This window comes from Podarcis raffonei, chromosome 6 (genome assembly GCF_027172205.1).
Source record: "Podarcis raffonei isolate rPodRaf1 chromosome 6, rPodRaf1.pri, whole genome shotgun sequence".
Taxonomy (NCBI): Eukaryota; Metazoa; Chordata; class Lepidosauria; order Squamata; family Lacertidae; genus Podarcis; species Podarcis raffonei.
In genome coordinates this window covers 37,578,652-37,602,418 of record NC_070607.1, presented here as the reverse complement: position 1 = coordinate 37,602,418, position 23,767 = coordinate 37,578,652, and the positions used below count along the sequence as shown (strand labels likewise).

At 40.3% G+C, this 23,767-nt stretch overlaps 1 protein-coding gene across 3 annotated transcripts in view; it reads left to right on the top strand.

The window, feature by feature from the left end:
- Positions 1–23,767, top strand: part of MIER1 (MIER1 transcriptional regulator) — a 37,939-nt gene that overhangs the window by 10,512 nt on the left and 3,660 nt on the right. For 2 of the 3 annotated variants that reach the window (XM_053392161.1, XM_053392162.1), the window contains exons 3-12: positions 1,761–1,906; positions 7,131–7,280; positions 12,824–12,944; positions 14,057–14,121; positions 15,701–15,773; positions 16,672–16,823; positions 17,250–17,331; positions 20,340–20,434; positions 20,781–20,908; positions 23,410–23,549. In XM_053392161.1, the coding sequence (XP_053248136.1) occupies positions 1,761–1,906; positions 7,131–7,280; positions 12,824–12,944; positions 14,057–14,121; positions 15,701–15,773; positions 16,672–16,823; positions 17,250–17,331; positions 20,340–20,434; positions 20,781–20,908; positions 23,410–23,549 (1,152 nt within the window). The remainder of the gene's footprint in view (positions 1–1,760; positions 1,907–7,130; positions 7,281–12,823; positions 12,945–14,056; positions 14,122–15,700; positions 15,774–16,671; positions 16,824–17,249; positions 17,332–20,339; positions 20,435–20,780; positions 20,909–23,409; positions 23,550–23,767) is intronic. The other variant, XM_053392160.1, reaches the window with a different exon arrangement.

The following is a 23,767-nucleotide window of genomic DNA, read 5'->3' as shown; positions in this document are numbered from 1 at the left end:
TAACATGCCTTTGAATTTGCACTAGGGCAAAAAACGGCCCACCTATGGTAAAGGTGGTTCAGTGCTTATCTGACATACTTCAGAATCCCATGCATGAATTTGTTAAGAAGGGGGTAAAAGTTTCCACTTTGTCATGGATAAAGTCATGTTCTAGTGCTGGCTGAAATTAGCAACTTGCAGTCTTATACTGGTACTGAGCCCTTTCAGGCATAATTTGATTGGGCCAGGGGTTATCCTTGTTAACAGCTAATTTTGTCCATGTTAACAAATCATTGTATTTCTAAGTCTGAAAGCTTCCACTATTCAAAATAAGGTTGCCAGAATGAAAGTCTCTTCTTGCACAGCTAGTGCAGTATTGTTAAAAATGAAGTAGGGGCAAGTCATCAAGTTTAACTGTGTTTGTCTGTAGTATTCCCAATTCTGGAGTTGCCCCCTGTGCTGATCTGCTAGTCCTTTTCCTGTGGAACTGAATAACCAGGAATCCACACTGGGTTAGACTTAGTACATTATACATGTTGGGCATGGTGAATCAGGGTGCTGGGCACTTCCCAAAAACCTGTATGTGGAACAGATAAAATAGTATGACATCTCTTTTCACTGTAGTCCAAAATATAACATTTTGTGTACTACAGGCTTCTTTTCAGTCATGTGCTTAAATAATTTTTTAGTTGCCCTGTTGTTGAAGTGCTGTATTCTGCACCATCCACTAGGTATTGGCAAGTGCAAGGTTGTATGATTCATGCTTTAGAGTAGGAGGGGGAATTTTTTTGGCCTGGGAGGCTGGACCTTTATTTTTGCCCACCCTCACAAGTCAACTTCGGCAGGTGGGTGGGATCACCCACCTCACTATCTGATGCCATAATGAAATCAGGTGACTGACCTCTGCCAAAGTTGGTCTATGGAGATGGTGTGTAATAGTTCAGAGGGCGTGTTCTGCCCTGGGTGCAAGGCTTCCCAAATGTCCAGCAACCTGCTGATTGTTGTTAGGAAGCACTGAGCACACAGTTTGGAATGCATTTTGCACAGTACTTCCCAGGTGCCTAGTAATCAGGCGCTTAATTATTATAATAAAATGATTGAGCATTTGGGGAGTGCTGTGCAAGTGCTTTCCAAGCTCTGTGCTTTCCCGGGCAAAGAACTTGCAAAAGATTTTGCACAGCACTTCCAAAGTGCCAGACAGCCAGCTGGTTAGTATTGATTATAGGAAAAGCTTTTTGTTCAGTGACATAACAATTGTACCATTTTGCAATGCAATAAATTCTTAAAGCCAAATATTTGCACTTCCCATCACAAAAACACGAACATTTGATATTTCCACCTTCTACTCTCAAGCTAAAAATCCAGCAGGAAGCCAACATTATGAGGTCATAATTTTCTATACATGCACTGCTTTATAGCTTGACTCTGGGGATGAATTAAAAACCTACCTATATCTTGCTTTGTAACACTGGGTAAATTTATAAGCTACAGTCTTTTACCTAGGGGTAAGTTCTATTTAACTCCCTAGGAATTACTTCTGAATTGTGTATAGGCTTGCACTTATTAGTACCAATGTTCATGCTTTATGATTTTTGAATCTGTAGCCTTCAAATAACACTATTTATTTATTTATTGGTTGACTAATTATTTAGAGATTTGGCTTTTGCAGAAAAGTTTCACTGCTATATTAATCTTGGTTTTAAAATAATTTGCATGTGGTAATAATGATTTTAACACTTAAGTCTACAATATGATCAACTGTGAGGTTAATCAAATTGTAGGAGGGTCTGCAACATCAGATGACCATGAATTTGACCCAACGGCTGACATGCTGGTTCATGACTTTGATGATGAACGAACTTTAGAAGAGGAAGAAATGATGGAAGGTGAAACAAACTTCAGTTCTGAAATAGAAGATCTTACAAGGGTAAATGCTAGAAAATATTTTTGAACAATACACTATTTTGTTTGGGAAGTAGTTTTGTCTTGGAAATGGTTTGACATTCTATTACCTGGGAAAAGATGCATTTCTTAGTTAAAAGCAGAATGGGGTTGCGTTAAATGGGCTTTGGGTGAAAGGCATAGGGGTAGGTGTGGGGAACCTGTGGCTCTTCAATTGTTGGACTTCAGCCTCAGCCAGTATAACCAATGAGAGTTGTAGTCCAGCAATGTCTGGATGGCCTCATGTTCCCTATCCTTGGCACTAGGTGTTTTCAGGGTAGTTCCACCATATTCAGTCTACACCAGTGGTTCCCCATTAGCTAAGTATTGCAGATCTCTGTTTTTCAAAAGCCAATCCATGGACCCTACTATTGAAAATTTTGACATCTCTGTGGTAGTTTTTGTTATGTGAATGGTCCCATGGACCGTCTGGGTGGGTTACATGGACCGTCTGGGATCCATGGACCACCAATTGGGTACCACTGATCTACATTATATGACCACTTCTCCGCATCATGGGTACTCTATCCTGATTTAGCAGTATACTTTATCCTCCTCTGTTTATTTTGTACGGATGTCATGTGAGGAACTCATGCTGACTAAATGAAGACTCCCCAAGTGCCTGAGAAACTGTGTAATGGTACTTAAAAGTGCCAGTACCAAGAGGGGAAATAAGCAACTAAGCAAACATTGCTTAGCACCTTTTATATCTTCTGTTGCCCCAGTTCAGTTGCCCTAGAATCAGTTCAGTATGATCCATAGTCATGATCTTTGACAGGAGCTCAAATAAGAGATGTACAAAATAGAGGTTTCTATAGTGTATATCAAGTACAAAGTTCATAAGGCTGTTCATTTGTTTTAAAGTATGTCTAATTTAAGCCAGTTGATTGATTCACTTTTCTTAAATTTATTTTTATTGCATTTTTAAAGTTTTCATCATTATGTAGCTTACTTATTTAATTCTGAAATTAATAATAGTTTTGGACCAAGGGATGGGGACATAGATTTTTGGACTTGTTGGAAGCTATTTTGTGTGGGCAGCCAGTTTGACTGCCTAATATTTGACATAAATTGTGCTTTGGGGGAAAATATAGTATTTCAGTAAGAGGATTCTGAAGGGGGGAAAATACCTTTAATCAGTTAACTTGTTAATGAGTTCCTAGGATGAGTTGTAAAGCCCTAAGGAACGGTAAGGAAGCCTGGTTTGGGGAATGAGAGTGAGCAGATGAGCAATGTAATGAGAACATTAAAGGTTCTGCTGTCATTCAGTAAGCATACTGGTCATATCTGCACATCATGCTCAATGCAGTGCTCATGAATTTGCCATGTCATCTATGGTTACCATATTCTGAAGAGCAAAAACCCGAACACATTCGGGACACCCCCACCACCATCCCGCATCTCTGTCACTCGCCCCCTCCCTGCTGCTGACCCCTTTTTTGCCCACCTGCTCCCTCCTTCCCTCCCTCCCACCCTCCTCTTACCTTTGCTCTCTTTGGCCCCTGCTCAGGAGATGCTGCGTCTCCAGATGATGGGAGGGTAAGTGGCCCCGAGAAGGCTGTGCCAAGCCTGGCAGCTGGCACAAGGCCAAGTGCAACCCTAACACAGATACTACTACTACTACTAATAATAATAATGGTCATAATAAAACCCCAAAAACCCAAGCACTTCATGTAAAATGCAAAAATCCACCCGGATGTGCGTGCTGCCCCCCCCCAAAAGAGGACATGTCCAGGAAAACCTGGACGTATGGCAACACTAATTGATTAGTTTAACAGCTTTATAGCCCATTATTTGAAATTAATCCTTGTTACACTGCATTTGTACCTGATGGGAAGCCATAAACTGTGGCTTACCATGCATGAATGAGTCTGCTTTGTGCTCTCACACAGAGGGAAAACAAATTAAGATCCCTGGCTTGGTGTTAAACCTAAACAGGATGGTAGTTTGTTTGATTCCAACAAACCATAGTTAGTAAGCCAAGGTTGATTCTTGACTTCTGGTTGTATTTTGGAGTGGAACAGACCATTATTCCCTGTTGGGAGATAATCCTCAGGCTGTGATAGTGGTTTGTTTTCTCCCAATGCAAGCAAGGAGGAGTGAAGCAAGTACAATTCACTCATTTGCATGGTAAGTCATGATTTATGACTTACCGTGAAGTACAAATGCAGCCTTAGTGCAAAACATAGTCAGTAGCCACAGACAACCTGACAAACCACAGTTAACAAACATGGAAGGCAAAAGCTTCCAAATAACCCCCAACTGCAGGGGGGGGGGGGAGACTGGAGGGTAGAGCATCCAAACCTGAGACTCACTGTGGCATCTTCTATCAACCATAAACATGGCCAAGAACTCAGATTTCTTACTGTAATATTTGTTATAAGTGGTAGTAGCAAAATGTGTCTCTCTTCAAAGTGCTGCAGTTTTTGGCACGGAGTATTATACCACTAATCATATGTCAGTTTTCATAGAAAAGCACAGTGAAGGTTAGAAGCATTGAATTTTAGTGGAAGGCTAGTACGAGCAAGGTTATGTGTGCCAAAAATACTGCATACACTCAGCTATGTTAAGAAGCTTATTTCATATTAAGAATAGCCTTGGAAAAATATTTTGGTCAACCAACTACAGTTAAGTTGCATATGATTGAATAACAATATTATGTACATATTATTTTATTGGACATAGATGAAAAATCTATGGTGCAGTTGTTAAGCTTCTTAGGTGATACTCTGAAAGCCTAATCCACAAGGTGTGAAAAACTTTAATACCAACCTAGGAAATCATGAGAGTTGAAAAAACACAATGAAGTTGGTTTCCGGCCACGTCACAAGTCGATGGTGGTAGCTCCTCGCTGCCCTCCACAGGCAGTGAGGAGATTTAGGCAGGGAAAAGCCAGGATTTATGAGGCAAAAATCCTGGCATTGTTCCCTAGTGGGATCCGGGGAGCTCACTACATCCTACTGTGCCGCTCAAGCTTGTGTCTACCAACCTGAAAGGCAGAGCAGGTGTGACCTGGGTGTGTGTCCCTGCCATGACGAGCCTCTGTCTCTGGTCTCTGATTTGTGGTTGGTTCCTCCAAAATTTGGACAATTGGCATTAATCAAGAGGCGCTCCTGGACTGACATATTCCAATAGACTGCAATCAGTTAGCTGCCCGAAGGACTGGACTTGACTCTTTGAAGGTTTCTTTGACGTTTTATTTGAAGCTTGAGAATCCTTACAACAGCCAGGAACAAAGGGGAGTGGACAAGGTACCTTGTGCTTTTTATGGTTTTCAAGTGGTCTCCTTTTTCCCTGTCCTCCCATGCATAACGAAAAGGACATGTGTAGCCGCTGCTATGTTACTTTGTTTGTTATTTCGGAAAAGAGGGGGAAGGCTTTTGTCTATGCTCAACAAGGAATTTTACAAGGTTTTACTATGCCCTCCCCCCTTGACCAATGCTGAATAGACTTTATTTAAAATTATTCATGGACTGTTGTTGGAGAAATGCAGTGGGAGAAAAAATAATGAACTGCTGCCGAACAGATGCGCTAAAGAGGCTGAATTTGAGAAAAGATCTTGCTTTTAACTGTGTGCTGAGGAAGAACTCCAGAGCAGAATTTTAATGGCGGAGTTTGGATATGCACTTTGTGAGTTATTTATGACTGCAGCTCGTACGCTAGTCTATAAACAGCGGAAGGAATGGAATGTAACTTTCTACCATCCAGATAAACATTGCAAAGAACTGAATAATGGAAGATAGTAATTAACTCACCCAGCACACCAGGTCTGGAACAACAATATATAGGAAGGACCACACAGGTGAAATTGAACATTTATTTATAAGATGTAATGGAGGTGCTATTTGTAAGGTGAAATAAGTGGCAAGCTGGAAGAATGGTTTAACGGCAAGTGAAGGTTCTCAGCTGGACTTAAATAAGAAATGATGCGGCTATGCGATGAAATGATGATGATCGTGAGTTTGGAACAGGAGCAGGAAACCTGATTTTAAGAAATTGTATTAAATTAATTTGGTTTGATTTGTAATAATTTGGAAAATTAATAAAAATAATTTGGGGGGGAGGAAAAACACAATGAAGTCTTCTTCGTGTTTCTTTTACTTGTTTCTTTTTTTCATGTTTTCTATAACATTTTCATGACAGTCATAAGTTATAAATTTCAGCATGCTGGCAGGAGTGATGAGATATAAATCCTAATGGGTTGAGAACTTTGATCCAAATGTGTCATTCCAAACCACTCTTATCTGGTAGCTCAGTTCCTCCCCAAGCCACCTCCTCCTCTTCCCCTCCTCATCACACCTCTATTGACCCAACTGCACACTCTCCTTGAGTGTTTTTGCCTGGCTAGAATGTGTCCCTGAATTCTGATAATCTTGCTTCCTTGGATGGAGGATAGAGAGGGGTGTGTGAGAGCGTGTGTAGAAACTAACCTAATGTACAAAGATAATATGTACATTCATTGTTACCATTCTTGCCTCTGGATCCACCAAGCACTAGAAGGGAATGTAGCCCTTGGACTGAAAATATTTCTCTATTCTTTGGTGTAAATCCATTGTTGACCTGCAAAAATATTTCTCTGGCGGAAATTTTTCCAACCAGAGCAATGGGATCATCATGTCAAAGGCAATAAATCTCCCCCCCCCCATGTCCTTGCCACACACACACGCACACACACACACACACCATAGCTGTTGAAGATTAGATATTATTGTCATTTCATTCTGTAGAAACCCTCCCCACTCTATGGTTTCTCTTTCATGTATGTGTTGTAATCTGTGCCTACCGTAAAAGAACTTTGCTGCTAATTACTAAGATGGAGATCACCCAACCCCTGCTCCAATTGTCATGCCCCTTGTCCTCATCGTTACCATTGTCAAGCCCAACAGAAGGGATAGTGATCAGTCTCTGTGCTATTTTCTCTCTACATATGCAGAGCAGGAAACATTATAGATGGAATGATTTTGCTTTTCTTGTGCCTGGGGGTGTAGATTGCTATGGTATCATCGTATCAAACTGCACCAGTGCCTCATCCTGTCTTTGCTCTGCCTTGAAAAGAGCAGGATAGAGTTGAGTCAGAGGACAATACATGCAGGCTGACATCTGCTCTCCAGAGGACAGTTGTAGCCACTGTTGACCAGACAGCCTATAGATTACAACATTGGTATAAAATTCATGGAATTATTATAATTTCCTGTTTTAATTCTTTTTAGGAAGGTGATATGCCAATTCATGAGCTTCTTAGCCGTTACGGCTATGATGGTACTGTGCCACTACCAGAAGAGGAAGAAGAGGAGGAGGAGGAGGAGGAGGGTGAGGGTGAAGATAATGATAACAACAGTGGGTGCAGTGGAGAAAATAAAGTGAGTTAGACTTACTAATTTGAAAACTTGGTCTGTGCTATTGTGTGCTTCCTATCGTGTACTTTTGGCAAGCTAGCATATCTGTTCCTTAAAGCTGGTATTATTTAGTGAAGCTGCTGTAAAGATTAGTATTTAAACTTGGACTGTGCTTTTGGTTCCTAGTTTCGTGTGTGTGTGTGTGTGTGTGTGTGTGTGTGTAGGTTGATAAAGGCCAAAAGGGAAAGCTGGAACTGACTGCTGCTATAGGACTGTATCAAGGAGGCATAGCTGCGATTGTTGTGTGTGCATGAGTGCATACTCTCTCTTTTGCCCTTTGAATTTATTTATTTCATAACATTTATATACTCCTTGATTATAGAAAAAACCTAAAGAGCTTCTGCCTTTAACTAAGGACACAAAATGTACTTGCTTTCAAAGATTTACTTGGGGTGGAATGGACATTGGAGTCATTGAAACATAGAATTGTTGAGTTGGATGGGACCCCGAGGATCATCTAGTCCAACCCCCTGCAATGCAGGAATATCATCTAAATCCCTAAACTCCATTTACCTGGGAATAACATGAACAATGAAGAACCTATGTTTGCTTACATTTAAATGACTACGTTACCTTGATGCTTCTTTCTCCAAATCTCCTTAGTTCAGTCAGTAGTCTGGGGAAAGTGAGTGAGGAAGGATGTAAGCTCAATATCTACTCCTAGTTTCATTTTAGAGTATGATCTGAGGGTCAAGAAATGGGTGAACAGTCCCAGAAAGATCTGAGTGTAGTGTAATGCTGGGGCAACTAGCCTAGGGCCTCATTAGGCTGGCCTGGTCTGAGAAGTTGGCCTACCAGGCCATTTTGAGCAAACTTACTTTCTTTCTCAAGCCTGACATCATATATGATATTTGGGGCAGAAATGTTGGCTTTCCTTCATTAAATTTCTTTCTTGCTTAAGGAGCCCAGGGCGGCAAACAATAAAGTGACCATACAATAGAACAACCCCCCAAAAAAAACCGTATTTAAAACAGTTTAAAGCATTAAGAAAAACTAAAACAAGTTCAAGCTATGGCTAAAAGAAAGAAGACCTCACACATGTAAAAAAAAAGTCAGCACTTTTTGAATTTGGTCATCTTTTCTGCCTTCTTGCACAGTGATAGAAAAAGGTGCAAAATTCCAAAAGTGTTGACTTATTTTTGATGCAGAGAAAGAATCAGGAACACACAATTTCAGACTAGGGATTCAAAGGAAATTTTTTCTTTTGAATCTTGGTTTGACCTCAAGCTGGAATTTGAAGGAAAAATCTTTCAGTCATGATGGAATTTGTAGTCCAGCAACATATTGTCTACCCTGCTTTAAACTATTGAGATAAACATTATGGATAGCACTAAAGCAAGCTTATATCATGAAAACAAAAAGGGGCGGTTTATATATTTATTTATTTGCCACCCATTATAACAATGTCCTCTGGGTAGTTGATCACAAACACATCTCTCATTCCCATTGCCAATAGCATTTACTGTTCAATTCAAACATGCAGTTAGGTGGCAAATTCCATGACTTATTTCCATATTAACCTTTAAAAAATAATCTGTACAACATACTACAGGTTAGGATAGTGCAGAGAATCATGCAGAAAGTTTACCCAAGAAAGAACACTTGGTTACTGAAAACATTGCGTAATATTTTGCCATCAGAGTTTTGTCTACTAAAGCGTTTTGTCTACTAAAGCATATTGTCTTGCCCCTTTTGCTCCATTACCTGTGATGGACAGTGCTTTATTGCTTTGGTGATGCTGTGGAATAAAGACCCTCAAGTTTTCTTTAGAACATTTTGCCCTCACATTTTTCACAGTAAATAATGCAAGTAAGACATTGCTGGTGTAAAGAGATACTCTCAGAAAATTTCTTTCTGGGACTCTGCTGCAATCTTTTCTTTTCTTTGAGTGCCTCCTGAGGTTCATATTCCAGTCTTGGCAATTTCATCTGAATGTTTTGTGTTTTGTCAGGAATTGCAGAAGCTTTGACAAATTGTATAACTATAACTAGATACTCCAGGATAATTGTCTCGGGGGAGTGGAGTACTAAGTAGATCTTGCGCTTCTGACTAGGTGGTTAATGGCAATTTGTCTCAGACTTTTAAGAAACCTGAATCTAAACAAATCATCAGCTTTCTCAGTTTTTCAATACAAACTTGCAAAATACAGTGGTACCTCGGGTTACAAACACTTCGGGATACAAACTCCTCTAACCTGGAAGTAGTACCTCGGGTTAAGAACTGTACCTCAGGTTGAGAACAGAAATTGTGCACTGGCAGCAGCGGGAAGCCCCATTAGCTAAAGTGGTACCTCAGGTTAAGAACGGTTTCAGGTTAAGAACAGACCTCCGGAACGAATTAAGTTTGTAACCAGAGGTACCACTGTAAGTACAATATAGCTCACATCATTGTTCATCTGTATGTGTTTCAGGACAGCTTGAGTGATTGGTGAAAAGCTATAGGGAAAGACTATGTGACAAGTTATAAGTATTAACTGAACTACCATTGTTCTGTTGTTGTCATGTGTTGTGTTCCTCTGTGGCAATGAAACCGTCTGGTGTATAACTGAATAATTTAAGCTGAAAGAAATTGACTTAATTAGCAATTGAGGGCAATGAAATGATTAGTGCTATGGTTGGAGCACAGGTGGCAGAAGTTTTAGAAAGTATCCAACCTAACACAGAGCCCATGTTGCAGTGTAAGTGATGGCAAGGGGAAAAACAACCTACTTTTCTGCCACCATTGCATCTGCAAAATTGCCAGGCAGAAGAACTGTCCCAGGTGGAGAGAGATGAGAATTGCTATGAGCACTTCTTGTTTAGATTTGTTACATGTCCTGCACTGTCAGGTTACAGTAATACAAAATACAGCATTAAAACTGCTTAAAACAAATTGCAGTCAAAACTAGCATGGGTCCTAGTAATGGATACTTTTCAGTTAGTTTTTCCTGCTGACATGGCAGGCAGCTTGACTAGTTGAGGTTTACCACTTACATGCTCACTGCTTTCCCATTTGAGGGGATGGGGACAAGGGCTGCGGAAGGAAAGGGGAGTAAGAGAAAATTGCCTCCCAGTGCCCCTTCATGGAAGCCTCCACTGGATCAAAGAGCTTCTATGAATGATTGCAATTGGGGGAAAAACAATGGCTAATTTTTTTTTATTTGAAAGACAGTTAAATTGACCTTTTAATCTACTCCATGATGCCTGATGGGTCCTTATTTTTATATTTTTTATTACAAATACTGTATGTGTGTTTTAAGTTCTATTTTCTCTCTCTGATTATTTGTGGGGAGGTTTTGAGTTCTTGTTTTTATTTTGATTATGTATTTTGTGTTTTATATTGTAATTTTATCCTGTGAACTGCCCTGAGACCTGTGGGTATAGGGCAGTATATAAATTTAAATTATTATTGTTATTATTGCTGCTATTATTTTGGTACTCCATTCTGTATGCCATTCTATATTTTAGAGGTGACCAAAGCCTCTAAGAGATGGCATAGTTCCTGTACCTATGGAGATGGCATAGTTCCTGTACCTCTCTTACAAGTCAACTTGATCTGTGTCAAAACTCTATTATTTGGGCAAGCTTTCAAGTATGTGCTAGCTTCTCATCTAGACATTCCATGATTTAGTATCTGGATCTGTTCCATGCTGGTTTCTGGTCTGATTTTGGAATTGAAATTCCCTTGGCCATTCTGGTGGATGACCTGCACTGGAGATGGGCAGAAGGAGTAAAACCCTATTACTTCTCTCAGACCTCTCAACAACCTTTGATACCATCAACCGTGGTAGCCTTCTGAGCCTCCTGAAGTTGATCATAGGCTGAACTAGTGTAATGCATCTGCAGTACATGAATACAGTTTTAGACTGAACCAAGTCAGAGATTTCCAAAAATTTGCAAGGCACAGGAAGTAATGGTTACAATTTTATTGTGCAATTGTCAGAGCTCATTTAGACGTCTGTTTCTAGCTCTGGGTACCACAGTAAGAAAAACTGATACATTAGAATGTGCTTAGAGGATGGCAGCATGTAGGAAAGGTTGAAGGAACTGGGTATGTTTATCCTCCTGAAGAGAAGCCCAAGGAGGGATATGATAGCCCTCTTCAAATTTTTGGAAGTCTGTCATGTGCAAGTGGGCAAAATAAAATGTTTTCTGCTTCTCCATAGGACTAGATTAGAGCTAATGGGTTTAAGTTACAGGAGAGTAGATTCATGTGAACATTATGAGAAACTTCTTGACAAGTCAACAAAAGAATTAGTTACACAAATCAGAGGTGGTAAACCTGAGACCCTCCCATCACCTCTGACCATTGGCTATTCTGGGTTGAGCTGATGAGAGTTATAGCATACCTCCTCAAACTTGGCCCTCCAGATGTTTTGCGACTACAGTTCCCATCATCCCTGACCACTGGTCCTGTTAGCTAGGGATGATGGGGGCTGTAGTCACAAAACATCTGGAGGGCTGAGTTTGGGGGTGCCTGAGTTACAGTTTAGCATCTGGAGAGTCATACAATAGTCATCCCTGATGTAGGGGGTGGTATTTGTTTCCTTATAGGAGGTCTTCAAGCAGAGACTAGCTAGCCATTTGTTAGGGATGTTGTAAATCTGGACACCCTAGGTCAAACGGGATTGGACTAGATCAGTTTTTGCCAACATGCTGGCTGTGGAGGGCACTAGGTTGGTGAAGTCTGGGCTAAATGGAACTCCTCAAACTCTAATTCTGTAATGGTGATGATGTTATATTACATTATTTCAGTGGTTTTGCTTTTTCCTAGGTAGATTGCCTCAAAGTGGTGATTTGCCAGCTACGATCTTTTAATGAACAGTACAGACCCACTCTCAGTTATCCATCCCTAGTTACTTCCAGGTTATACTACTGCAGTGCTCTCTCTCTGGGTTTTCCTTTAAAGAAAGCCTGGAAAACCTCAATTAGTCAGTGGCCAGATTGCTAGCTGGGGATGAAAGATTTGAGCATATTCCTTACTTCCCATCCCTAAATCTGCACTCACAATTGCCAAAAGCAGATTTCAGCTTGCAAGTTCCCCCTTTAAAATAACAACAGTAGCAAACAGTTAGCTGCTTTTCTTTTCTTTTCTTTTCTTTTTTTGGCTTCCTCAATTTTAAGCATTGGTTCTAGCCTTTAATGACTTGGGACCAGGTTGCCTCAGGAACTGTGTTGCTGCAGAAGTTTGCCAGATATTAAGATAAGCATCAGAAGCCCTTTTTTTGGTCCTGGGTGGGTATGTGACAGTGGTTAGTGGTACTATGGAATGCCTTCTTTGTGCAGATCATCTGTGCCTCTTTTAGTTTTTAAAAACATGTTAAACTTCTTTTTTCAGTGTGCAGCTTATGTATGATTTTAGTCTGTTAATCTGTTTCATTTTTCTTTTCCACTTGGTTTTTAAGGCATCACTTCTTACTGTTATGGGTTATGATGCACTGTCAATTATACCAATTTTATTTTGTATGTTAACTTGTGTAAGTAGGGCAGAAATGATAATAGCTGCTGTCTTGTTTCGTTGTTTGTAAGGAGGAGGTCATAAAGGATTCATCTGGTCAAGAGGATGAGACACAGTCCTCCAACGATGATCCGGTGCCCTCTGCTGTACAGGAGATAATTCGCCCACGGCGGTGTAAATACTTTGATGCAAGTATGTCTTTTAAAGTATTAAGCATTCTCATCTAAACCTGTTTTCAGACATTTTAACAGCTCTTGTAATTTGATCCCATATAAGTGTTTGAGAATTCTCGTACCAAAAACTGAATGAGATAAGCCTTTTCCTTACTTCCCATAGTTTAAGTACTCTCACAAGTGCCAAAAGCAAGTTTCTGCTTGCAAGTAATAAGGTGTAATTTTGTTTGTGTTCTTCCTTTTTAAAAACAATTATATAGGCACATTTTAATTATTAATTAATTATTTTAATTACTAATTATTTTAATTCTTTTGTATGTATGCTCTTTGGCAAATATTGGAATTATTAGGAGAAAATGGAGGGGGGGTGAGGGGCAGGACTGTAGTGATGGTTAGTAAGCTGTGGAAAACTCATCCTATTTAGATCATTCCTAGACCTTGTAAGATAAATTCTGTGGATATTAATCTTTTGCTGGCTCTTAGTGGGGATAGGAACGCTGTGAAATGATGAAACGATTGGAGATTTTGGGCCAAGTCATAAATCTGTAATATACATGTTGGCTCCATACATATAAGGAAATAGCTAGAAATTTAAACATTTATTTGGCAAATCTGGTGAGAGGCAAAGGCAGTGAAGTGAGCCTTTTCTAGTTCCTTTCAGATGTCTGGAAGGACTTCAGCATGTGTGTTGGGACTTGTAGAAATATTTTCCCCCACATTACAATCAGTTTCTCCCTGCCCCCCAGCCCCAGTAGTGTTAGAAGCTGGCTTCCTCAGTTTTAACCACCAAGATCAGTGGTTCTTGTTCATCAGACTTGGATATGTAGAGGATTCAGAACATGCAGTTGTTTGATTTACAGAAAATGAGGTGCTTTTCTGAAGGTTGAGGTGTCCCTAGCTTCCATTGGAAAACAGGGTAAGGAAAGGGAAGCATCTGCTTGCTTCTTACAGTTCTTTGTATTACTCAGTAAGGAGATCTCTGCCACAAGTCATCACATAGAGTTGGTTGTGACATCATGTCTCAATGCCCAATTAACTTTGAGAAAACTGTCTCTAGGATATACTGTATTTGAAGGAATGCGACTCAGAGTAGCTATTATTTAAGCAAAAGTTGTTGGTTTTTGTATATAGACAGTGAAATAGAAGAGGAATCTGAAGAAGACGAAGATTATATTCCTTCAGAAGACTGGAAAAAGGTAATACTATATTAGCATATATATAAATAAAGAAGGTATTGTAGAACATTGTGAGTGCCCTTTGGGTGCAGGCATCAGAGGGTTTGGAGCGATTTTCAGCTCCAGCTGGTGTGCCCACTAAGGCCATTTCTGGAATGAGACAGCCTCACCACAGTTCTGCATGTTCTGGCCACCTCCTGTTCAGACTACTGTAATGCCCTCTATGTTGGGTTGCCCTAGAAGACTGCCTGGAAACTGCAGCTAGTGCAGGATGTAGCTGTAGGAGTCCTTACAGGCAGTTATGTGCAGTGTTATGTAAAACCTATTCTATGGGATCTGAACTTCTTCATATTTGTTACCAGGGCCAATTCTTTGTGCTTAAACTAATATATAAAGCCCTTCACATCTTGTGGGTACACATTTGTTGAACCACCTCTCCCCATGTCAGCCCACACTCTTGAATTTGGCAGAAAACCCTGCTGGTGGTCCAACTAGCAGCTTCAGTTCACTGAGTGGAGACCTGGCGCAGGGCCTTATCTTTAGTGGTGCCACAGTTATTGAACCCCTCCTCCTCTTAGCCTAAGCTCTAATGGATGCCCACTGCATGTGAAGGGCGCTTGCTCACATGAGCATATGAAGGGCATGCCTGATTCTTAGTCTCAATTTGCGCTGTTGAATTGATTGTTGTTGGTTATTTGCTGTTACAGTGGTGCCTCGCAAGACGAAAAGAATCCGTTCCGCGAGTCTCTTCGTCTTGCGGTTTTTTCGTCTTGCGAAGCAAGCCCGTTAGCGGATTAGCGCTATTAGCGGCTTAGCGGGCTTAGCGGATCAGCTGATAAGCGGCTTAGCGGATCAGCTGTTAAGCGGCTTAGCGGATCAGCTGATAAGCGGCTTAGCGATCAGCTGTTAAGCGGCTTAGCAGCTTAGCGGATCAGCTGATAAGCGGCTTAGCGGCTTGGGAAAAAGGGGGGGGAAGGGGAAAAAAACCGCAGGAACTCGCAAGACATTTTTGTCTTGCGAAGCAAGCCCATAGGAAATTCGTTTTGCGAAGCACCTCCAAAACGGAAAACCCTTTCGTCTAGCGGGTTTTCCGTCTTGCGAGGCATTCGTCGTGCGGGGCACCACTGTATTTTTATTGATGGCATTTGATTTGCTAGATGGAAACTGCTTTGGGGTTATTTATTACTTTTAAGTAGTATATAAGAAGACAAAATCAACTGTATTGTGAAACATGTTTTTGTTGGCAACTTCTGCACCTTTGTGTCACTTTAAAAAATGGAAACAATACAACTCCACATCTTTTTATCATCTTTATCCAATCTGAAAGCTGCACACTGAACAGTTTTGACAGATAATTGACTGTTCAGAAGGGAACGTTGCTGTCACTTCATAGCTTGTCCACAGGTTAAATGGATGGTGCTACCTCAATACAGAGTACTTACCTCATTAAAGTGAGGTAATTTTCTCAAACTGCATTTTCTAGTGATTGGATGCATTCATATTGTGTTAAACCTACATATTTTTTAATAATATACATAGATAGCAACAGATGGGTGCTCAATTACACTTCTGGTTATTGTGAATGTGTTTTTTTATATAGGAAATCATGGTGGGCTCCATGTTTCAAGCTGAAATTCCAGTTGGGATATCTAAATACAAAGAAAACGAAAAAGGTAAACTTTAATTGCTGTTAATGCTGTGGTGGTAATTTGATCCAAATTAAGAGATCTGACAAATTTGAGGTAAGATGTTTAGGGGAAAAGGTGGCCAATGAGGTTCATGATTGAGGTAAACTTTAGCAGTTCTCATAATTTTGCAATGTGATTATCACATTAATTCCATTGGTAAAAGTTACTATCGATTAATTTTATCATGTTAAAAATGGTCATGAGAAACAAGCTCATGACCTAGTGAATCTCTATAAGAATCTTTATTTTGGTTACTGGAAAACTGCTGTGTAAGGAATATTTATTTATTTAGGCAATAGTATAATTGTATTCAGCTGAATTTCCTGGCCTGGAACTGACAGACGAAGTAACAGCTATTAAGACTCTCATAGTCCAGGGCTTCATCACTGGGCAACACCTGCTGATCTTGTAGCGTTTGGCTCTGGTGGCAGGTACAAGAGGTGCTGGGGAAGCAAAGATGTTAGAAGTCTCAATCCCCAATGCTTTTTGTCATGAATGATGAGTCAATACTTACTTTGTTGCACACAGCTTCCCATCAGAGCAAAGTGATAGAACTGAGTTGCCCACTTACAAGAGTTAGACTTTGCATAATGTCACCAATGAATATATATCCTTCAAGTTGCCGCCAATTATTAGTGAACCAGTAGAACTCAACTCTTCAGGTTTGCCAGCTTTACAGCTCAACCCTGTGTTATCTACTCAGAAATAAGTCTGGTTTTCTTCGAGAAAACCATACATGTAGAATTATTGACAGAAATGCTGTCAAGGAAGTCTGTTTAGCATTTCAGCTTGTTTTGGAGGTAAATGGAAATAATTTTGGTAGATAGGTTTAAAGATAGATGATGTTAAGACAATATATAATGTCTTGATTTCTCTAATTTAGTATATGAAAATGATGACCAGTTGCTGTGGAATCCAGATTACTTGTCTGAAGAGAAAGTGATCGAATTCCTTAATGAAGCCTCTAGACGAACAGGTGATGAGAGAGGAATAGATGCAATTCCTGAAGGATCTCATATTAAAGACAATGAGCAGGTATTTAAGACACTTGGAACTCTTAGCGGCTTTAAAATTCCTTGTGGTTATTTTGTTGTGTGTCACATTATACTCCCTCATCTTGGCTGCCTAATGTTTTTGAGTGGTGCAGGATTCAGAATTTTATATGTATTGGGAAATATGAAATCTATGTTCCTTACCTGGATAGCTCAGTGGGTCAGAGCATGGTGCTGGTAGCACCAAGGTTTCAGGTTTGATCCCCATATGGGACAGCTGCATATTCCTGCATTGCAGGGGGTTGGACTAGATGATCCTCAGGGTCCCTTCCAACGCTACGATTCTATGATTCTACAGCAGGATCTAGCTTTGTCTTAACACTGGATTTTAAAAACAGAAACAACTGATTTTGTTCCAGTGTTTTTAAACAATAGTTGAGAAGATCATAATTTCTTCCTTCTTTCCCAGGCTTTGTATGAATTAGTGAAATGCAATTTTGATATAGAAGAGGCACTAAGAAGATTAAGATTTAATGTAAAAGCAGCCCGAGGTATGTATATTTTATCATTAAAAATACCTTTAATGAAAACAGCCAATTTAAAAAGCTTCCTAACATTACAATCCCATTAAGAGCCCTTTAATATATCAAATATATATCTTCCATCCATCCATTATTTTAGAGATCTTAAAATAATTCAGTTTAATATTTACGGTTTTAATTTTTTTATTGCAAATATTTCAGTGAAACAAAATAAATGAAAAAATGCAAAAGGAAATGAAAGGTACATTAAAAAATTACAATAATTTAGTTTACTCTTGAGAGTTTTCCCACCCTTCAAGTGTACTTATTAGTTACTATTATGTTGATTTGTAGCTGTTTGACTGATGGAACCCTAAGAGTGCACATCAATGGTTCCTCATTATTCTTGGAAAAGAATGACAAATGGGGTGCCATAGGGTCTGTCCTGGGCCTGGTGTTGTGACTTGAATGAAGGAATAGATGGGATGCTCATCAAGTTGTACGTGTGCTCCCTAGGGTACATGAAAGGGTTTCAAAGGGTGGGCAGCATAATTTTTTTGTTTTACTTTATCATAGGTTTTTTTAGCTGCATAAAACAATTCAAATATAAAATAATATTATTAAAACTACCCCCAAATTACATTCGCCTGAGAAGGTGGTGCAGTGGTAAGACAAAACTCAAAAGGCATATACAATTATTGTACCTTTCGGAAACGCTGCCTCAGAATATAGAATCAGCATTCAAAATGGCTTTAACAAGTTGCAGAACTGGGCCAAAACTATCAAAATGTATTTCAGTAGGGACAAATGTTTAAGGAGGATATCAAAAAGCTGGAATCTGTGCAGAGGAGGGCAACCAAGATTTATCAAGGGTCTGGAACCCAAGCCTTAAGATAAACAGTTGAGGGAGTTGGGTATGTTTAGCCTTGAGAAGAGAAGACTGAGAGGAGCTAGGATAGCCATCTTCAGATATCTGAAGGGCTGTCACAATATGGAACAAGCTTGTTTTCTGCTGCTCTGGAAGGTAGAATCTGAACCAAAAGATAAAAATAACAAGAAAGGAGATTCTTAGGATGACTTTTCTGACAGTAAGATCTGTTTGAGATTGGAATGGAGGAGGTGGTGGACTCTCCTTCCTTGGTGAGGAATAATCCGAGTTTGGGTGGCTATCTGGCAGAGACGCTTTAGCTGCCTTGCGCTAGATGACCCTTGTAGATCTCTCCCAACTCTAGAATTCTGTGATTCTAAAAGTTCTAGTTTCTTTAAATATAACTGAGTCCTAGTAAAATTGTCCAACTATAACATATATTCAGGTAGGTAGCCGTGTTCGTCTGACGCAGTCAAAATAAATAAATAAATAAAAAAAATTGTCCAGTAGCGCCTTAGAGACCAACTAAGTTTGTTCTGGGTATAAGCTTTCATGTGCATGCACACGAAAGCTTATACCCAGAACAAACTTAGTTGGTCTCTTAAGGTGCTACTGGACAATTTTTAAAATTAATTATTTCTATAACATATATGCCTAAGTAGATTTGATACGGCAACTATGCACACATCTATCTCATTCATATATAAAGTGGAGGTGGGGTTAATATATACTATGTTGTAATACTATTGTGGGAAAACAACTTAAAGTTTAAAGCAGCAGAATACAATATTAGTTGTGATCTGGAAATTAGATAAGATTGCACAGGGTGCAACAAGGCAAGCATTTCGCTCCCCATTTGTGCTTTTTGTGTAGATAGTAAACAACCCCCTCCTGTTCAATCTCTCTCCACCCATCCCCCCAAAGTTATGGTTAAGAGATGTCTGCATATGACTATGTATATTGGCTAATTTTTTGACTTAGAGCTGAGGCATTGTTAGTGGGTGGTTCCCTAGACCAGCTGGATGGGAGGTTGCCTGCTCTTGATGAGGTTACACTCCCTCTGAAGGAGTAGGTCTGTAGCTTGGGGCTACTCCTGGGTCATTTGCTGTTGGTTGAGGCTCAGGTGGCCTCAGTGGTGTGGACCACCTTCCATCAGCTTCGCCTGGTGGCCCAGCTGCACCCCTATCTGGACACGGATAGCCCAACTTTAGTTGTCTGTGCTCTGGGAACCTCTAGGCTAGATTATTCAAACTGATGCATTGTACATGGGGCTGCTTCTGAAGGCACTTTGGGAACTTCAGCTGGTGCAGAATTCAGTGGCTAGGGTGATCATCAGGACAAGATAGCTTGAGCATATAATGTATATCCTGACCCATCTACACTGGCTGCCAGTTAGTTTCTGGGCGCAATTCAAAGTGCTGGTTTTGACCTATAAAGCCTTGAATGGATCAGGAATGCAATAATCTCAAGGACCACCTCTCCCGATACCATATTGGCCTGAATATAACCCTCAGTTTTTCCCCAAATTCCAACTGTTAAAAGTTAAGGTGCGGCTTAAATTTGCAGCCTTACAAAAATGGGCTTTGACGATATCAATGCAGAAACATACATATGGTAAAATGGAACAAAAAAAATGTTTTTTTGCTGATTTGTGAGCTCAAGACTGCTCATTTGCCATTTGTAGGTGTGAGTGCCTACGGAATTGTAGCAATTGAATAGCAATTTGCCATTTGAGCAATTGTATGAGCTTGCAAGATCAAAGGCTTAAATGGGCTCGGAGTTTGAATTCTACCAACCACAGCGATTTTAAGCCTGTAACCCAATTTTAAGGGAGCAGCTTATATTTGGCTATTGTCTTTTTTTCTCTCCCCCCCCCCCAATTTTAAAGGTGTGGCTTATTTGAGGGTGCGGCTTATATTTGCGCCAATACGGTATATACCAACCTGGACTCTGCGAACATCATCTAAACCCCTTCTTTGTGTGCCCCTTCTATGAGTATTCTATGGCCTTTTCAATGTTTTCTTGTTCTTGGTTTATTATGTAATTTCTGTTCTCCTTTTGTATTTTTATGTTGTGAACCACCCTGTGATCTTTGGATGAAGGGTGGTATACAGATAAACTAAATAATAATTTCATTTATATGCTTTTGTATTATATTTCTTAAATTCAGAGGAACTATCTGTCTGGACAGAAGAAGAATGTAGAAATTTTGAACAAGGATTGAAGGCTTATGGAAAGGATTTTCACTTGATTCAGGCAAATAAGGTTAGTGAATTGGGTAATCATTTAAAGACCAAGTGCAATAAACCTGGGTGTAGAACAAGCAACTGAGTAATTCAGAGCAAAAATTGCCTTAACGTTCCATATCTGCTTCTGAGCAAGACTGTGCTATTTACCCTATCTAGCTTAACATGTAATGTGGTGTTTTGGGAGGGAGAAGCAAGGGCAGTTTGCTTGGCTGGTCATTCAGGGGCACACCCCTAAGGTGTTAATCTGCCTAAATGTCCCCATTTTGAACAATCCCTCAACTCCAAGTCTTGTCATCTCAGAGTGTGTTTCATAAGTCTATATAGAAAGCAGAGTAAGTATTTCGTTTACTCATTTTTCAAAGGTACGGACAAGATCTGTTGGAGAATGCATAGCATTTTACTACATGTGGAAAAAATCGGAACGATACGACTTCTTTGCTCAACAGACACGATTTGGTAAAAAGAAGTACAACTTGCATCCTGGTGTAACGTAAGCTGTAATCAATTTTGGTTGGTTTGTGTTTGTGTAGAAATGGGAAATGAATGTGTGCTCTTCCTAGTCAGAGTTCCACTTACAAGAAGCCAGGTCTCTCCTAAGTCTAGCGTTTGAATCTAGGTCCCTCTAAGCCTAGCATTCAGTTAGATTCTGATCTAAGTCCAGCAGGCTGGCTCTCCTAGCACAGCAGCTCTTGTCTGTCTTTTATAGTGCTTTTTGGCCAGGGAGCCCTCAAAGTGGTGAGTAAATACCTGGCAATTATTATAATTATAATATATAATATATGGCCAGCTTACAGCATATCTAAAAACAGTAAAAATATCAAGCATTAAAAACCTCCCGATACTACAGTACCCAGCAATGTAATGTCAAACCGAGGGAGTAGAGTTCCATGAAAAATAGTAGCTGGCATAATTGTCTCCAAGCAGTTTGATTTATTAGACTTGTTAGTCGCTAGTTACACAGAAGTTTGCTGTGACTTACAGCAAAATAAGCATAAATAAAACACATTTTGGAGTGAGTGAGCTTGATGGAGACTTCAGTTTAAGAATGTGTATGCCACCCTCCAATGGAAAATGAACAGGGTTGCTTACAAAGAAGTATAAGACACATAAAGAACAGATATAAGTGGCATAAAATACCATAAAAGCATGGGGAAACTTTAAAGGTGTTTTGCCAGGCACTGCCAAGCCTTCCTGAGTTTCACAGATGGTGTAGCACCAATGGCAAGAAATAGTTGATGTTGTCTTATGAAGTCTTGTTTCTTTATCAAGTATGAACAATATTTTTTCCAGTTGTGCAGTACTGCTTCTTTCTACAATTGATGTCCTTGCAAAAATTAAAATTAATTTGTACATAGACTGCTGTGTGCTTTCCACTAATGTTTGTCTTACTGGAATGATGTTCTAGAGCAGTGTTTCACAACCAGAGGCCATATGGCCCCCCAGGATATTCCAGTGGGGCACAGGTGAAAATCACATAAATGGGGGACCACAGCACGAGGGGCCACAGCGGGAAGTGAGAACTGAAGGGGGGGAGGAAACATGTTTTTAAAAATACTTATTGCCTGACTATCTGCTTGGTCAGTCACAAGTAAGTAAGGGGGCGGCCTACCAGGGCCTAGTGCTCCTTTTTGCCCTGTGCATTTCTTGGAGCAGTCCTGGTTTCAATTCCAGTGGAGAGGGCAATCACTCTACTCCCGTTTTGACTAGTAGAGCCCGTGATCCAGAGCCCCCAGGTCGGGTAAATGTGGTAGTGGGGTGGCAATGGGTAGGGCTGGGCAAGCTGCTTGGGCCCGGTGGCAGCCTGGGCCTGACTCTGCAAGCCACAGGGTGCAATCCACCCCAGCCCCACGTGGATCAGAGCTGTCTGCCCAATTCTGCAAGGCATGGGATGAAATCCACCCCAGTGCCTAGCTGAGTAAATAACTGCCTACTCAGAAGAACGCCACACTGAGTTCAGTGGGTCTTACTCCCAGGTAAGCGTGAGGCTATAGTGTTTTATCTAGGCAGCCAGGGCTCCTCCGGATGATAAGATATTTTTGCTTCAGATCAGTGAGGACCAATTGCTTTTTAAAATTCTCCCAAATATACAGAATATATATATACTGTGTATATATATATACCATATATACTGTGTGCCTTTTGGATTGTATCTGTAGGTTTCCCCCCTGTGTCAAATAACTGGGGTCAAATAAGTATTTTTAATTTTTATAATACATGGAATGTGGATCTCCCTTGGGATGTTCTGGACTCCTTGGTGGTTTCTAAGCAGAGGTTGGATGGCCATTCTTCATGGATGCTTTAGATGTGTTTCCTACATTGCAGGGGTTGCACTATAAAGATGACCCTCGGGGTCCCTTCCAACTCCATGATTGTATATTTTTCTGCTTCAACAATATTTCATTATGTTCCTATCATTTTATGTAATTGTATTTTGTATAAATTATAAAAAATTGTAAAATATGTAAAATTCTGTTTACAAGCAAAACATTTAAATAGCTACCTTTCTACCAGTAGGAAGGGGGGTGCACATGGGTGTAGCCAATATTTTTGTTAGGGGGCAGAACCTCAGATTGGTATTGATTTTTTTTTACTTATTTATGGGGGGCAGCTGCCCCCCTAGGCTACACCCATGGGGGGCCACAGGAAGGAAACAAGATCATAAGGGGACCACGGTCAGAAAAAGGTTGGGAAACACTGTTCTAGAGCACGGGGGGACAAACTTTTTTTGTGGGTGGGGCCGGGGGAGTTGAATTTCCTGAAGGGTAACCGGTCAGCTGCTGCATACCAGCAATGGATGGGATCAGAGCCCAAAGTTGGGTGGTCTTAGCCCTCTTTTCTGTTTCTGCCACCCACATGGTCCTATTTCTCCCCTTTTGCCACCCTGTTGATACAGCACTTTGAACAGAAAATGAAGATCCTGGTAGCAAACAATTGTATTAAACTTCTACTCTATCCATGCTGAAGAGCAAATGTTTTCTTTCTGCCTTTAAGGGATTACATGGATCGACTCTTAGATGAAAGTGAAAGTGCTGCATCTAGTCGGGCTCCCTCCCCACCTCCCACAACTTCTAACAGCAGCACCAGCCATTCGGAGAGAGAGGACAGCACAACCAGCAGCAGTAATCAAAATGGTATGTAGAATTTCTATGTCCTTAGTATACCTGAAATCTCTTAAACTAAACATTTTTCCAAAGCTCATTGCAGATATCCCATGGGCATTGTGAACAGTTCTATAATCTACACTTGATTCACAAACACACATAAGTGGCGTGGTGCTGTAAACTTAAATGGGAAATTTCATGAACTAAAGTGGATTGCGGCAATTACATAGCCTCTGTAATGGTAGAAT